Below are 18,515 nucleotides of genomic sequence, written 5' to 3'. Positions count from 1 at the left end.
AATGGGATCTCTTGGGCATGTTGAAAAGAGCCATTTCTTCATGTGAGACAGGGATGATAGAACAGAGAATGGCAGAAGGCATCTGAGTGAGGTGAGATGAGAAACAGTGAATGAGAGGGAGCTTTCAACAATTTTTCTCAGCAAAATATGAGGCATGGTTCTCCAATTCTCGAGAGCTAAGGGGAAAGAAAATTATGAGAGGTTTGAGGAAGGATGAAAAGGTTTGGAAGAGCCACTGTGGTGACTGCCAAAGAACAGTGAAGGTCCAGTTTAAATTACATATACAAATTAGTAATGTACCCAACTCAGCACAACTTCATTATTTTCTCCAGTTTCATTGAGCAGCAAATATATAGGAGCAAAGACAGCAGATGCTGAGTGTAACCTAAGGTTGAGACTTGGCAGGACAAAATAAAGAGGCAAGGAACTCAAGAGAACAGGACAACAGAGTTGAACTACTTCACCTTTTAAAGGGTCAAGATGGGGAAGGGAAGCAAATTTAGTGAGTGCAAGGATGATCTGGAATAAAAATTGAGTGATCACAAGACTTAAGAAGTCACGGTGAGGATGAAAAATAGATTTCAGGGTTAAAAAGCAGAGGGAGGGATGGAATAACAATAGATTTTTATCAGGCACAGAAATTCCAGAGTTCATGAACATGGAAGTAATGCATTGTCAGTGATGGCAAGATCAAGAGTATGACCATGTTTGTATACAGCTAAGGTCAGGGAGGGAAATGAGTTAGGTGAAGAACTATAGAGGTTTGGGTGTTTGAATATCAATATGCATGTTGAATTTCCTTAGTATGAAGGCATAAGTTAAGGAGGAAAATAAGGCTGAGAGTCAGACACCGAACTCACTGAGTAAAGAATGGGAGGATCTTGGAGGTCAGTAGACAACAGGTACTAGAATTTGGATTGGGTGGCAGATATGAACTGAGTGAACCTCAAAGAAGAAGAGATGGTACTGAGTAAAGGTGGTGGAGAGAGAACCTGAAAGTAACATGGGTACATGGAATATTTCAAACTCTCCTACCTCACTCAGCTAGTGAATCAGAGTGAATGAGTGAAAGTGCAGCCAGGGCTAGAAAGGAAGACCAGGGATACTACGTCATCATAAGGGAGCCAGATGTCAGTGAGAGCCAATATTTGGAAGGAGGGGGAAAGGAAAGATTTAAGATGAAAGCATAATTATGTGTATTCTACACTAGTCAAACCACTCCTTAAATAGCATCTGATAAACCATAGAATAGCCATGGAAAAGGCATTTATGACAAAATTTAAGAATGTAGTCAAGAGAGAACTGAATTTGAATCTCATCTATGACCCTTCCTATTTGTGACAGTGGGTAACCTCCAGCACATGTAGTGGACAAAGCACTGGATTTCAAAATTCGGAAGACTTGAGTTCAAAGCTTTCCTCAGACAGGATTAATAGCTATATGACCCTACTAGGCATGTCACATATACTCTTAACCTCTCTGGGTCCCAGTTTCCTAAAAATGGGATGATAATACCTGTCTGTAGTACTTCCCTCTAATTGCTGTAAGGATATATTCAATTCAATTGCACATGTATTTATCCAAATGAGATAGTGTAAGTGTTTTTTGCAAATCTTAAAAACAACGTCACATATTGGAGTGTGTAAAAAGAAAAATCTAGAGAAAGTAAGAATTTAACCCAAAGAAAATATTTCCATGGGACATGACAGGACTGGACCTATGATTTCACTAGATTAAGAAATTCTCGGGGGAGGGCAGAGTCAAGATGGCAGAATAGAAACAGGACCTCCATGCAGCTCCAGCTCTCACCACCTCCAATTCATGTAAAAGGGGATTCTGGACAAACTTTAGAGCTACAGAACCCACAAAATGACACAGAGAAGCTAACCTTCCGCTGATGACAGCCCGGCAGGAATCAGACAGAGCAGTGTTCTGGGAGCCGACACCAGCCCCAAGGGAGCCAGAGGTTTTAGCCCCAGGGTGGGCCTGACCAACCACTGGCTGGAGGGACTCCAGATCACCAGCAGCTGTGGCAGTCCAGAATTATCAATACATAGATGCTAAGGACAAAGTGAGAGGTCAGTGTGGTGTGGACTTTGGGACCTAGTAGTTGGGAGTGTGTCAGCTTTTGCCCCCGGGGCAAAAAGCCACTGAGGGCTGCAGCACAGCCGCCCCCACGTGGCAGCTTCAGCTGCTGGCCTGCAGACTGTAGGGGGACCAAGCGACCAGTCTGAGGAGTAATCTTTAACCTACTTGGATCTAGATTGCATCTAGGATGGAGGTCCTGGGGTGTGTGACCAGCTTGCCAGAGCATGTGGAGGCTTCAGAAAGGGCACCCAACTAATACCTCCAGCAGCTGAGAAAACCCCAGCATTTGGTACGAAGCTCCCCTGTCTGGTCCTACTATAGCAAAAAGCCCAAAAGTCAAGTAATTGAGTGGCAACATGACCACACAAAGGAAGCAAAGCAAACAGAAGAATCCAACATTAGACTCCTATTCTGGTGAAGAAATTCTCTGTAAGGACTCTTTCCACTAATGCAGATCAGCAATTGCTAGCAACTTAAAAATTTTAGAGAACTGTGTCTCAGGAAACTTAAACTTTAAGTGACTTTGATGAGGGATGGATCCCAATAGGTTTGGCAGGAACTCTGATCTTATCTAAGACCAGAACCTACAATTAAGTCTGGAAAGAATTCAGCTCAGGCTTACTTGGAGTCAGAGTTGAAAAAGTTTATTATATGCCTTACAGCGGGCCAGGATCCTTTGGGGACCTGCAACCTTAAAGGGGTAAAATTAAGGTTTATATAGAATCATCCATAGTAGAACCCCTGCCAATTATGCTAACTAGGTGATTAAGGATGGGATTAGGAAGGAGTTAAGGTGGGGACAGAGTAATGTAACTGCACATGATTCACTGGGGAAAGCCCAAGGGGGGTTACCTAGAGGTGTGGTTTTAGCCTTAAAAACGTCACTAAGTCAAAGAGTGGTAAAGTGCTGATGGAGAAGTGCCCAGTCTGCCACCCATCAGTGTCACGTTTGACAATTAAATTTGGAGGAAATGAATGACGTAAACCAGAAGTTAATAAAGCATTTGAAAAAACAAAAAACTTCAACTGAAGTGAATGAAGGAAGCATTTATGTATACTCCAGAGCAGATGCATGGAATCCCGTAGGGACACATGTATGCACACAGAAGCTAAACTGAGCTTTTTATGGGTTAGCCCTTCCTGGTCCATCCCTCCCTTCAGAACTGGAATTGGTCCCGGCTCCTCTGGGTTACAATCTTTGTGACCCACCCATTACATGTTGCTCCTTATCATGATTCACCTCCTGGTCATGGGGTGCATGTGTGAATGATGAGGCTCTAATTCTGTGTGGGGTCTGTCAGTTAATATGCATGAAAGCTATTAGGAATGTGCAGTAGTTAGGTCTCAGTGACCAGAAATAAGTTCTTGAGTTTAAGCCAAGCCACCAGCTTCGCTCTAACGTCCTAGAGCTAGGAGGCCCTGACCATCATTCCTGTAAGACAGAATGTTTTTATCTGCTAACACTGTATCCCTTAGCAAACTCCTCATATAGCAATATCTGTGGAAGTAAGACTCCACATATTACTAGACTGTATTTCTCACACCAATGTAAAATGTTCTGGCCTTCCCTTCATACCAGAGAAAAAGTCTAAGTTAATATAGTATTAAACAATAAAATATGTTATTATGATACTATACATATATTTTATGTATTTCTGAGTTTCTAAATTTTTTCTGTGTCATCTACTGGCTTTACATGTTGTCTGTGACTTCCACAAAACTCCCAAAATTTCCCATTGAATTTCTTATGCTGACCTACCACATATCAAAACCATAATGGGGAAAGTCACAATGTGGAAAATATAACTGTAGTTCTATTCTTATCCTAAAGCCATTCTACCACTTCAGAAATTTTTCTCCAAAACATTAATACCCTAAATAAATTTTCCCTCTTCTCTGCCCTTTGACTTATACCCTTCCTCAAAGGCATCTAAGAAAGAAGGCTAACAAGAAGCTCCTTCTGTAGCCTGCCAATGCTAATGAATGCACTGTTAGTGAAAGATCTAAGGATGTCTCCTATATGCCCCAGAAATTATGTGGACTAAGTCCCCTGCAGATAAGACTTCTATATTTAGTACACAGTCAAATGTACTTGGAGGCACTGTTTTTATTAGATGATATTGTATGTGGCCATATTCAGTCATGGTACATTAGTCAAGTATTTTCCATAGGTAAATAAATATATTCCCTTAAGCAGCATGTTAGTTTGATTTTTTTTCTGGGGGTGTGGGGGAGGTGAGGGAGGAAGCTCTATTAAAACATTTATTTTACATTATAACTTAAGGGACAGGTAAACAGATATGTAAATAGATAGTAAATGTAACTTGACTTAATCCAGCAATTTCAAGTTCAGCTATTACTGCCATAGAGACTTTTTTTTTTTTACATTTTAGGTTCATTTATTTAACATTTAGTGATTGCCCGATTCCTCCTCCTCCCACCCCACAAATTAAACAGCAGCAGTAATAGGTGAGATTAATTTGGCAGTTTAGTTTACAAAGGGCTTTATGTACATTATATATGTCGAGGTTATGTTATTCCAAAAGAAAGAACTTAATGGAAATCTTGTTTTACTAATCACTAGGCTTTATTTTTGATCCAAAGCCATTTATCCACATGAGGCTAGGCAAAGAACACATGACTGGGTCTTTTCCAATTCTGATTCTATGATCCTAAGTGATTTAACTACTGAAAAGGTAAAATCACTACAATAAGACATGAGTGCGACAAACATGAAGCCCCCTCACGGAATAGCATAGATATTTGCCTGCATGCTTACATAACCTGTGATTGTTACAAACCATTCCTGGCCCCCTCAGCACATTCTGCTCAAAATGGTTCAAACTGTATACATGGGGGGTTTTTTTTGAGATACAGAATGTTCTATAAACACCAGGGGGCCCCTAAGTCCCCGACCTCCTTATTTCTTTGTTGCTGGGGAAAAGTTAGAGTTTCCACAAATAGATTGTACCTCCAACACGCCCAGCCAATGGGCTGAGGGCAGGGGGTTTGGGAGGGTTTGCGGTTAAGGCCTATAAATTCTGCTTTGTTGAAAATGTATACTTCTCCAAGATGGAGATCCATCTTAGATGGATGGAGAGTGCCCTTTCTCGAGAAAGAATAAAAGACTTTTCCTTTTTACTGCTAGGTAAAGCTGCAAACTGATAAGACATTCTGGAAAGCAGCTTAGAAGTATGCCCCAAAAGTGACTAAACTGTACATACCCTTTGACCCAACAACATCACTTCCACCCAAAGGAAAGCAAATAAAAAAGAAAAGTTCTTTATGTATAGAAACACTTCTAGCAGTTTTTTTGTTGTTATTGTGACCAAGAACTGGAAACAAATAATGTGTATTAACTGGGAAATGGCTGAACAAATTATGGTATATGAATGTAATGGAATACTACTATACTATAAGAAATGAAGAGACAGGGGTTGCTAGATGGCTCAGTGAGTAAGGCGTCGGCCCCGGAGTCAAGAGGACCCAAGTTTGGTTCCGGCTTCAGACACTTAACACCCGCACAAAAAAACTAGCCATGTAACCTTGGGCAAGTTAGTTAACCCCAACTGACCTCCAAAAGGCAAAAAAAAAAAAAAAAGAAAAGAAATGAAGAGACTTTCTGAGAAATTCAGAAAGACTTTTATGCACTAATACAAAGTGTGAAGTGAGTAAAACCAAGAGAATAATTTATACAATAACAACACTGTAGAAATAAAAATTTTTAAAAACTTATGAATTCTGACCAACACAATGATCAATCATAATTCCAAAAGACCCATGGTACCCAGCTCCTGACAGAGAAGCGATAAAACTAATATACAAAACTGAGACATGTTTTGGGATGTGGCCAATGTAAGAATTTCTTCTGCTGTATTTATTTGTTTACAAGGGTTTTGTTTTTTGTTTTCCCTCTGTAGGACTAGGCATATTGGAGAAAAATAAATAAATGCATAATAAAAATGGGAAAAATTTTTAAAACAAAGGAGAAATACTATGGGACCAGAGAAAAGAGAGCATAATACAGTTTGAGTACTGACTGTAGAATCAAAAAACCTAGACTAAAATCTTAGCTCTGTCACTTAGCATGTACATGAATGACCCTCATTCATTTTTTTTCATTCCATTTACTCATTCATTCAACATTATTAAGTGCCTGCTTATACTAAGCACTGTGCAAGATGCTAAGGATACAAAGAAACTATTCCTGCCTTTAAGGAATTTACATGTTCTAATTCTTTCTAGGCCTCAGTTTCCTCAGGTGTTGAATGAAGGACTTGGACAAGATAGCCTATCAGGATCCTTCAGGGTCTGAATACTATTATCCTATAACATATTTTCATCAATCTCTCAGAATTGTCGCAAAAATAAATATAAAATGAAGATGTAGAACCAGATGCCCTCTTATAAACAAGTTTAATAGGTTTCAATTTACCAATCTGAGAACACTTTAATCAGGACTAATAGAGAGCCAGAGCCAGCTGATTAATGCTCTAGATAACTGACTCCTCCCCTACAGAAGAACCCTATGGTTAAAGGTTGCCCACTTTGCTCCTGGAGAATGCCCAACTGTCTGATACTATAGGAAATTTGCTTAGTCTATTCTGTAGAAGCAATCAAATCTATCTAGCAGTTGCAAATTATAAAGTGGGGAACAGCAAACTGGAGACTAAAGAACCACCTATTCAGCTCTTCTAGGAGAAAGGCAACAATAAAATAGCCCTGTGCTATAAATCCCCTATGTGCTTTGCAGTTATTTCTAATCCCCAGTATATAATTAACATAATTATAAGAGGAAGCATGCTATAACATAAAGCATACTAGATTTCAAGTCAAAGGACCCCAGTTTGAATCCAAACTGTGTTGTTTGTTATGTGACTTTGAACTGGACAAACTCCCTTTCAGCTCTAAAACAATGATTCCATGGCATATTTCAAACTGAGATGTTTGACAGTACTTATCTTAATGAGGGAAGCTAGGTAGCATAGTGGATAGGGTGCAGGGCCTGAAGTCAGGAAAGCTTATCCTTCCTCAGTTCAAATCTGGCCTCAGATATTTACCAGCTGTGTGACCCTGGGCAAGTCACTTAACCCTGTTTGCCTCAGTTTCCTCATCTTTAAAATGAGTTGGAAGAGGAAATGGCAAACCACTCCAGTGTTTTTGCCAAATAAAAAAAAAAGCCACCCCAAATGGGGTTATGAAGAATTGGACACAACTAAAAATGAGCAACAACAAAAATTTATCTTAAATATTACTTCAAAAATACTCATTGGGGGTTACATGACCAACAAGATGGAAGACTGGAAATTTTTCTCTAAGCCTCTCCAACTCTCAAAAAGTAATTATGGGGGCAGCCAGGTGGCTCAGCGAGTAACAGCACCAGCTCCACTGTTGGGATGACCTGAATCAAATCCGGGCTCAGATACTCAGCACCACACCCAGAAATAACTGGCTGTGTAACCTTGAGCAAGTTACTTAACCCCGATTGCTTTAAAAAAAAAAAAAAAAGGAATTATGACTCAGAAGCAGAAAATTACAGAAAAGAATGGTAATCCCTAACATGCTGTCTCACCACCACTATTGCCACCATCCCAATAGTCTCCAAGCCCTGGTAGGAACAAAAACTTGACCAATTGGCTTCTGCTCTGGTATCCATTCAACAATTCCCCTGCTGCAATTAGAGTCTATGCAAGCAAATACGGTCCCTGCACTCACCCCACAATTCTGGAGCAACAAACAACAGAAGCTCAATTCTATGCAGTCATTTAGAGAAAGGAGATGTTCTTTATAGGCAGATCAGCAGCATTCAGATAAGGGGAACTGGGAGAGGGCACCAACAAGGAGGAGGAGGGAATGGCTTTATCAGGTTTAAAATTAAGGGGACTAGGGGAGGCTAGGTAGCACAGTGAATAGAACACTGGTCCTGGAGTCAGGAGGACCTGAGTTCAAATCCGGTCTCAGACGCTTAACACAAAAACTTGCTGTGTGACTTTAGGCAAGTCACTTAACCCCAATTGCCCTCCGAAAAGCAAAAAAAAAAAAAAATTAAGGGACTAAAATACAATAAGGAGACAGTCCTATATCCACAGAAATCACCAGAGACCTGTATTGAGTCCAGGGATCCACACCAAGGGAGATCAAGAAAGTTTTCAAGTCCACCCTGGAGAACCTAAAAGTGAACAGTAGAGGAATATAATGAAAAAAAGACTAAAACCAACAAAGATCTCACAATGAAAAAAAAACTCAGCTAAAAACCTAAAGCACACACAGATAAATCAACCAGGAAAATATTGAAACAGAAGAGAATATGGCTACCAAAACATCCAAACAAGGCAAAAATAAATGTTGCAAGCCAAAAAGAAACTGAACCACTACCCGCTAAAACAGAGAATACTGTAGACTCCCAAGAGAGCATGAAACTGCCACAGGATGTTTGCAAATGGTTCAAGAGAGAAATAAGAGTTTAAGAAATCACTAAAATGTAATAAATGACAGAATTTGTACCATTCGTGGAAGAAATTATCAGAGTAGAAAAACATGAGTCCATAATGACACATCACTCCAAGTAAGTAAAGGAAAAAATAATCCCTTCGGAATATAAATTATTACTGAAATAAAGGACAATCTTGAAGAAAAGCAAAAACTTATAACATGCAAAGAACATATGATCTCTATACAAGCAAAATATATTGATCTAAAAGACTGGCTGCACAAGATAACTTAAGTTCACAGACATCCTAGTAGAACATGACATTCAGGGGGGTGGAGCCAAGATGGCAGAGTAAAAAGCATGAATTTGGTGTGAGCTCCTGCTTGAATCACTTCCAATACAAATTTTAAAAATGACTCTAAACAAAGTTTAGGGCTACAGAACCCACAGAGTTACAGAGAGAAAAAAATCCACTGAAGGCAGCCTGGAAGACCAACAGGAAGGGTCTCTCACACCAGACTGGGAGTTGAGCACAACACCCCATGAACTCTGTAGCAGCAAGCACCCTAGCATCCCCAGGATGGCTGCCAACACAGGTCCTTAGATCTGCTTTTCTAAAGGAAAGAAACTCAAAAACTCAACAATCTTGCTTTAATCAATCAAACATAACATTTACCTAGTTCAGGAGAAAAGATCAGCACCCCAAACTTCAGAGTATATAGACAGGTTACAAGCAGAAGTTACAAGACAGAGAAACATTTCAAGCAGACAGGCCTCCAACTGTCCAACCATTACATCCAGACCTAGTCACAGTTACTAGAGAGGGAAGCATCAACATCTGGGTTTTCAAAGCCAAGGGGCTCTCAATGGCTGCCCAGAGTCTCATCTGGTCAAATCACACAACACTTCTCAAAGTGAGCCCCAAAACAAAGCCTCACATCAGGATTTATATAGCCTTCTCCTTGGTCATAGAATTTAACAATCCTCTTAACCCCACTGGCAAATAATCAATCACAAAGTATCTCCTGAAAAAGAAGCCTCCCACCACAGGCTCCAGATGCATTTAAGGCTATCAAAGGGCCTAGGGGCAGAGAAGATCTTACACAATACAATCTCAGAAAGATGGCAACAACATAAATTTACATTCCCATTACAGCCCCAGTTCCAGCCCCAGGGCAGCCCCAACCTGCAGCAGCCATTCAGGAGAATGAATTACACCAGCAGCTGTAGGCAGTTTCCAGACATCTCAACTCATAAATGTCAAAGTAAAAGATCAGTGTGGAATTCTGTTGGAACTGGGGAGTCTGGAGGAGTGGTCCGGCCAATGGCCCCTGGGGCGAGAAGTGGTTGAGGCACAGAGGCGTGGAGGCATGGAAGGGCGGAGTAACAGAGGCACAGATGCATGGCAGCCCTGCAAACGTCTCCACATGGCTGCTTCAGAGCTCCTGGCTGCAGACTGTACAAAGACCAAGTGACCGGTCTGAGGGTAATCACACTTGCTTTAACCTACTTCGATCAGGATTGCTGTCTAGTGTGGAGGTCCTGCGGTGTGTGACCAGGTGCCAGAGCTTGTGGGGAATGCAGAGAGGGCACCCAACTAATACCTCCTGCAGCTATGAAAACCCCAGCAATTTGGAACAAAGCTCTCCTCTCTGGAAGCAGAATTCTACTGTAGCAAAAATGTCAAAAGTCAAGTAGTTGGCTGGCAACATGAGCAATCAAAGGAAGCAAAGTGAGCACAGAATTCAAACCTTAGATTCCTTTTTTGGGGACAAAAACAATCAAAGCATACAACAGAAAGAAGATAATGAAGTCAGAACTCCTGAACCAAAAGCTTCCAAGAAAAATATGAACTCATTACAGGCCATGGAGGATCTCATGAAGGATTTTGAAAATCAAGTAAGAGAAGTGTAAGAAAAATTGGGAAGAGAAATGAGAATGATGCAAGAAAATCATGAAAAGTGAGTCAACAACCTGACTGAAGAAAATAACACTTTAAAAAACAGACTAACTCAAATGGCAAAAGAGGCTCAAAAAGGCAATGAGAAGAATGCCCTAAAAAGCTGAATTTTCCAGATGGAAAAAGAATCTCAAAAGCTCACTGAGGAGAATCATTCCTTCAGAATTAGAATGGTGCAAATGGAAGCTAATGACTTTATGAGAAATCAAGATACTATTAAACAAATCCAAACAAATGAAAAAATAGAAGACAATTGCAAAGTGAAATATTTTACTGGAAAAAGCACTGACCTGGAAAATAGATCCAGGAGAGAGAATTTAAAAATTGCTGGGCTACCTAAAAGCCAGGATAAAAAAAAGAACCTAGAAATCATCCTTCAAGAAATTCTCAAGGAAAATTGCCCTGATATTTTAGAACAAAATGGTAAAATAGAAATTGAAAGAATCCACTGATCACCTCCTAAAAAAGATCCCAAACAGAAAACTCCTAGGAATATTGTAGCCAGGTTCTGAAATTCCCAGATAAAAGAGAGAATATTACAAGCACCCAGGAAGAAACAATTTGAATATTGTGGAAACACAATCAGGATAACACAGGATCTGGTAGCTTCTACACTGAGGGATCAAAGGGCTTGGAATGTGATATTCTGGAGGTCAAAGGAGCTGGGATTAAAACCAAGAATCACCTATCCAGCAAAACTGAGTATCATGTTTCAGGGGGAAATATGGTCATTCAATGAAATAGAAGACTTTCAAGCATTCTTGATGAAAAAAATAAGAGTTGAATAGAAAATCTGACATTGAGATACAAGAAGCAAGAGAAGCATGAGAAGGTAAACAGGGAAAAGAAATCATAAGGAACTTATCAAAGTTAAACTATTTACATTCCTACATGGAAAAATAATAATTGAAACTTATAAAACTCTTCTCAGTATGAATATGGTTGAAGGGAATATAAATGTCTATATATATACATACATATATTTGTCTATATAGGAGGGTATATGTGTGCATGATCATAGGTGAGTATGTGTATATATGTGTACAGGTATAAATAGAGGGCACAGGATCAATTGAAGAGGAAGGGATGATATTTAAAAAATAAAATTAAGAGGTGAGAGAGGAATATAATGAGAGGAGATAGGAAGAGACAGAATAGGGTAAATTATCTCCTACAGAAGAGACAAGAGTAAACTGTTAACAATGGAGGGGAAGAACAGAAAGACAAAAGGGAATGGGTCAACCTTTCTCATTGACGTGCCTTAAGGAGAGAATAGCATACACACTAAATTGGGAAAGTAGGAGGAATGGGATAAGAGATGGGATGATAGAAGCACACACTTGTGAAAAGGGACAGGGTCAAATTAGAAAATAGAACAAGTGGGGGGCGGGATAGGATGGAGGGAAATACAGTCAATGTTTCACAATATATCCACTATAAAATGTTTTGCGTAGCTACACATGTACAAACTATATTGAATTGTTTATCTTCCCAGTAAGGGTGGGTGGTGAGGGAGGAAGGGAAAGAATCTGGAATTCAAACTTTTAAAACCAAATGTTTAAAAAAATTATTTTTATTATTTTTACATGCTACTGGGAAATAAGATATACAGGCACTAGGGTACGGAGATCCATCCTGCCCTATCGGAAAGTCAGAGGGTGGATGGGGGGGAGATAGAGGAGAGAGCAGATTGGGGGAGGGGGTATTCAGTGGGATCACTGTTTTGAGGTAGTGGGTAGGGGAAATATGGGGAGAAAATTTGTAACTCAAGTCTTGTGGAAATGAATGTTGTAAACTAAAATGAAACAAAATTTAAAACTAAAAAAAAATGCTATTCACATTCAGAGAAAGAACTCTGGAGTTTGAATGTGGATAGAAGCATACTATTTGATCTCCTTTTCTTTCATTATTTTGTTTCTTCTTTCTTGTAGTTCCTCCCATTTGTTTACATCATGATTAATGTGAAAATATGTTTAATATTAATACACAAGTAGAGCCTGTGTCAGACTGCATACCATCTTGGGGAGGGAGGAGGAAAAAGAGGGGAGAAAATTTGAAACTCAAAATCTTATGGAAGTGAATGTTTAAAACTCAAAATAAATTTTTTTTGGAGGGGAGAAGGTAGGGCAATTGAGGTTAAGTAATTTGCCCAAGGTCACATGGCTAGTTTTTGTGTTAAGTGTCTGAGGCCGGATTTGAACTCATGTCTTCCTGACTCCAGGGCTGGTGCTCTATTCACTGCACGACCTAGCTGCCCCAAAATAAATTAATTTTAAAACAGGGAAGACATTGCTTTCTAAAAACACACAAGAGGATAAGATTAAAGTAGAATTTAAAGAAATAGGAACAGATCTAAAATATCATGCACTGTCTTCTCTTGCCCCCCATACAGTGAATCATGTTTGTGTCACTAAAATGAAGAAGAGGGTGCAGAGAAGGGAAAAAAGGATATAAAAAAAATCGAGCAGAAATGTGGTATACCCTGATCAAGTTAATGGAAAAGAAAAAGGGAGGGGAAAAAACTCCTGTAGCCTCTCAGCAATAAAAAGGGGCTGCAGGAGAAAGGGTAAGGATGACAAACAGAAGGACTGAAAAATGGGAAAGCAAAAGGTGAAGTCTTGACTCAGTAGAGACAAGAGAGTGCCACTGAAGAACACTCTAAAAAGGAGAGAGATATGCCATATACATGCTACCAGAATATGGAAATTGTACAATGGGTATAATTTATAGACTCCTCTGTAAGTGTTCTGTCTCCATGGACAACATCCTACCTCGGAAAAAAAATAAATCAGAGGCAACCCCTACTGATAAGGGAGGTATGTCCTAGACCCAGAGAGGAAAGATTACATGGCCAATGTGCGTGCTGATGGGGCGGGGGGGGAAGAGGGCGCAAAATTACCACGGGGAAGAGGGTTTTGCAACTGGACTGCACAACTAGGACAGTAAAAGTTTAACTATGAGGTAACTTGTTTTTCTTTACCGTCTCCAAAAGAAATTTAGTGTTTTTGAGTAAAGCACAAAAAAAAAGGGAGGGCACAGGAAGAAGAAAGAAGGGCAAGATCTGTAAAGAAATAATAAGTTATATTCATCTAATACTATGTGCCAGGCACTGTGCTTAGTACTTTACAATTACTATAACATTTGATTCTGACAACAACTCTGGGAGGCAGCTGCTATTATTATCATCTCTATTTTACAGGCCAGTTATATTTAACTTTTGTTGAAAGAGGTTAAGTGACTTGCCAAGGTCACAGAGCTAGTAAAGTCTGATGATGGATTTGAACCCAAGTCTCCCTGACTCCAGGCCCCAGATGCTTTATCTACTACATCACCTACCTGACCCTAATAACATAGAAATTCCTTAGAAGAGGGAAAACAAATTGGTACTTTAGAATCTCAATTCCATGAGAAATACAAAGAAACTTTAAAAAGTTGCAAATTAGTACAAAAACCATGAATCAAAGAATAAAAGTTTAGAATAGAAAGAGAAGAAATTAATAAAACAAAGAAATCCTTTTTAGCAAAATGAGAAGAAAATTTTTTAAAAGAACATAAGCTTAAGGGGAGAAGACGGCAAAGGGAGATTTTATTTAACTGAGAAGAGAAAAAAATACAAAAATCAGTGAAATGAAAATAAAAAGCATTCAGTAAGTTACATAAAAACAGTAAAGAGAAAGGAAATGAGAGTGAAAGAAAGAAGCTATCCCATGAGAACTGTCTTCCTTCAAGTAAGCTTAAATAAAAAATAACTGAAAAGAGAAAATATTCATTAAAAAAAGGAAAAGAAACAAAAAAATTTCCAATTCAGGAAAATGAAGTAATATTAGAGACAAATGGAGGAAAACAGAAATCTATTCTTCAACTTCCAATGTAAATGGGTTTAAAAATCCAATAAAAATGAAAAAGACATATTGGAAAAGAAAACAATACCCTAGCATCTGCTGCTAAAAAGAAACAAATCTAAAAATCAAATATATACATAGACTTAAAATAAGAGGGGGTGAGGGAATGCTACACATTGCATAAATCCAAAAATGCAGAAGCTACAATCGAGCTATCAGACAAAACAAAACCAAACATCCAAAACATAAATACAGAAACAAAAGAAATTATACTGAAGGCAATCGTTAACAACCAATATCAATATTAAAACAATATGTTCCAAATACTATAGTGTCTAAATTCATAAAGGGAAAAATGAAGTGAATTACAAGAAGACATAGATAGTAAACTGTCAGGATCCATGAAAACAAGAGGCAACTAGCTGATACAGCAATGGGTCTGGACTAAGGAAGACCAGAGTTCAACTCTAACCTCAAACGCTTATTAGCTGTGTGATCCTGGTAAAATAACTTAACCTGCCTGCCTCTGTTTGCTCAATTGTAAAATGGGGAAAAGAACAACACCTGCCGGGGCGGCCAGGTAGCACACCGAGTAAGAGCACCGTGTCGGGATGACCTGGGGATCAAATCTGGGCTCAGACACTTAGCATCCACCCAGAAACACCTGGCCATGTAACCTTGAACAAGTTACTTAACCCCAATTGCTAAAAAAGAAAAAAAAAAAAAAGAATAACACCTGCCTCCTAATACCACTATAACAATTAATTGAGTTAATATTTGTAAAGCATAGCGTTTGTGTGTTTTGTGTTCTGTCACAAAGCAGGTACTTACTAAATGCTTGTTCTACCAAACATTTAAAGAACAATAAATTCTAAAATGGGGTCTTATTAAATTCTTCTATGGTACACATATGGTCTTGATAAGTAAACCAAGGAAATATAAAGACAGAAGATCATATATTACTACCTCTGTAATGGTAATGGAATGTGAACCCCACAATGGGATGGAATTGTTGACATGACAAGAAGGGAGGGGCTCAACTGGGAGGAGCTGGTGCCGAGGATGGAGAGAGAGGCTGTGATAGTAATGGAATATAAAGAACTTGTCAAGTTCTCAGCAATCTTTGTTCCTGGGGAGACAAGGCTTAGCAAGGCCACAAGATACATTGCCAGTCCCTTCATTAATTCATCCTCTGTCTGCAGAACAGTCCTAGGACCCCTGAAAACATTAGCAAAACCCTCTCCCAGGATTTCTGTAAACATACAACAAGAAAATCCTTCTTCAGGGCTTCTGAACCAACAGAAAGGTTCCCAGACCCCTGCAACAACAGCACTGTCCTTCACCAGTGGACAGTACTCACTCTGTCTGCAGGACAGTCTCCAGACCCCTGCAACAACAGCACTGTCCTTCACCAGTGGACAGTATTCACTCTGTCTGCAGGACAGTCTCCAGACCCCTGCAACAACAGCACTGTCCTTCACCAGTGGACAGTATTCACTCTCTGTCTGCAGGACAGTCTCAGGATCTCTTAGCCAGCAGCCAGGTTCCAGGACTTCTTCAACAAAAGGACTGTCTTTCACCAGTGGACAAATCTGGCAAAACAACATCAAAACAGACAGATAAAGTACCAGCAAAACAGCCATGTCTCCTCAGTCCTTGGCAGCTCAGGGGCCAGGTCTCAAAAGTCCAGGGCGATTCAAAGTGGCCCCCAGCAATTCTCTCAGTCTCTCTGCCTCCACGAGGTGCTGCTTCCAAAAAGTTCTTCTGCCTCTCTCTTGTCTCTCCAAATCTACGTCACCAGCTCCTCCCAGTTCAGGACTTTCTTTTCACATTAACAAGTCCATCCCACAGGTGGGATTAACAAGCTCTGGGTTTTAACACAATCAATTTGAAAACCAAGCCAATACAGGGGAATCTTTATATTCCATTACTATCACAGAGGCCCAAGAAGAAAGAGTCTAGAAGAACTTTTGGGAGCAGGATCTTGGAAGAAGAGGGCGAGGAAAGAGAGGGGAGAGAGAGAATTGCCAGGGGCCAAAGCTGCTGAGAGAGAGAACTGCCAGCCGAAGCCAATGGACTGCTGAGGGCCAGTTGGAGCTGGCAAGGACTTTTGAGAACTGCCACCCAGAGCTGCCAAGAAGTGAGGAGGCATGACTATGGTGCCGGTATTTTATCTGTCTGTTTTGATGTCACTTTGTCAAGAGTCATTTGTTGATAGAGGCCTCAGACCTTGTGGGGCCTAGGTTGATTTCACAGGCAGAAGGTGAATTGAAGAGGATGCCAGCAAAGTGCATAAATGTTATGGCATCTTCATTAAACTTTATCTTCCCAGAAACAGAAACTACTGAGAACTTGTCTTGGGCCAAGATGAAGAAAAGACTTCTCCTTGGGTATTGAATGCTGTGCTGATATTGTAGCCTAGCTGTGACCTAGGGGGTGGATGGTCTTTGTGCTCTGTAACTGACCAAATGAATGTATTTTGTTTATGACTGGAAACTAATCTCCACTTCAGACTATCCAGGGGTGGAATACTTTGACTTTTGTACTTTTTGATCAAAATGAGGACTTACTAAATGATAATTTAAAAGTTACCCTGTACTTTAATTAATGTTTTAATTAATTAATTTAATTTTAATTAGTTTAATTGATGTTAAATTAAAAGTTACCCTGTATTTTAATTTTCTCCTTTCTGTGAATGTTCTGCCTTAATTTGTTACTGAATATATGAAATGTTACTATGCTCAAAATCAGAACCCGGAAATTACTTTTGCTTGGCATTACAACCTCTAATGAATATTGAAGCAAATTTTTTTTAATATTAGCAAGGAGACCACCATATCATAACACAAAGTGTATACACACACTACAACCAGGCTGGATATGAGGAAAGTAGAACTGATTAAACACTAGGAAATCTATAAACGTAATTAACCATAATGATAAACAAAACAACAAAACATTATATAAATTGAAGCTATTAACATGATACTTCATTTGTTCCTGTTTAAAAAAATAATAGAAAGAAACATAGCAAAGGAGAAAACAAAACTATTATTTTTTGCAGAGGATATGATGGTTTACTTAGAGAACCTGAGAAAGTCAAGTGAAAACCTAACTCAAACTATTAACCACACTTCAGCAAATTTGGAAGGATACAAAATGAACCCATACATAATTTCAGTATAACACCATTAAAATCTATCAGGCAGAGGTAGAAAAAGAAAGCTCACTTAACATAACTAAAAATAGTATAAAATACTTGGGAACTTACCTGGTTACTCAGTATCATACAAATCAAATTACCAAAGAGCTAGAAAAAATTATAGCTATAAAAATGGATAACATTCATCAAGATGAACAAAAGCTCACTAATATCAAGAGAACTGATGAAAAAAAGTGGGAAAGGGGCAAGCAAGGTACAGCAAGACATACCAGATCTCAAAATCTACCACAATACTGTAATTATCAAAACAATTGATACTGGTTAAAAAATGATAGCTTGATCAGCGGAAAAAACTAGGTATACAATGTGAAGAAACAAATGAGCAAAACTGTCTAATATTTGGTGAAGCCTAAGATCCCAATAATGAGATAATAAGAACGCACTATTTAACAAAAACTTCTGGGAAAAGTAGAAAGCAGACTGATTAAACCTAGGTATAGACCAAAATCTTGCCATCTTGCAAGATGTAGCAAGACAATTTCCAACTGGGCACATGATTTAGACATAAATGGTGACATAATAAACAAATTAGACATGGAGGAAATTATCAGTCATATCTATGGAGAGAAGAGTGCATGACCAAGTAAGTGGTAGAGAGAAGGTAAAATGGTCAATTTTCATTTCATGAAATTAAAAAGGTTTTGCATAACCAAAATCAATGAAGTTAAAATTATGAGAGAAGCAGGAAATGTAGAGGGGAAGATTTTAGGAGCAAGTTTCTCTGATAAAGGTCTTACTTTTAAGATATACTGGGAATTGAATCAAACTTTTTAAGAATAAGAGCCATTCCCCAACAAATAAATGGTCAAGTAATATGAACAGGCAGTTTTCAAAGGAAAAAATCTAAATTATTAAAAGCCATTTGGAAAATGCTTTAAACCACTATTAATTTGAGAAATGCAAATTAATACAACTCTGAGGTTTCACTCTCAGACCCATCAACTTGACAAACTGACAAAAATGGAAAATGCT

General features: G+C 39.0%; 1 protein-coding gene across 1 annotated transcript in view; it reads right to left on the bottom strand.

Moving 5' to 3' along the window:
• The window catches only part of TDRD9 (tudor domain containing 9), a 239,348-nt gene that overhangs the window by 194,556 nt on the left and 26,277 nt on the right, over nucleotides 1-18,515 (bottom strand). Inside the window, exon 3 of the mRNA XM_069103712.1 lies at nucleotides 5,251-5,273. Coding sequence (XP_068959813.1) covers nucleotides 5,251-5,273 — 23 coding nt within the window. The remainder of the gene's footprint in view (nucleotides 1-5,250; nucleotides 5,274-18,515) is intronic.

Source organism: Petaurus breviceps, unplaced genomic scaffold (genome assembly GCF_028583685.1).
Source record: "Petaurus breviceps papuanus isolate PSGF00001 unplaced genomic scaffold, PetGlider_PUasm1.0 64, whole genome shotgun sequence".
NCBI lineage: Eukaryota > Metazoa > Chordata > Mammalia > Diprotodontia > Petauridae > Petaurus > Petaurus breviceps.
The sequence above is the reverse complement of the archived record's forward strand: the minus strand, read 5'-3'. Positions and strand labels throughout refer to the sequence as shown.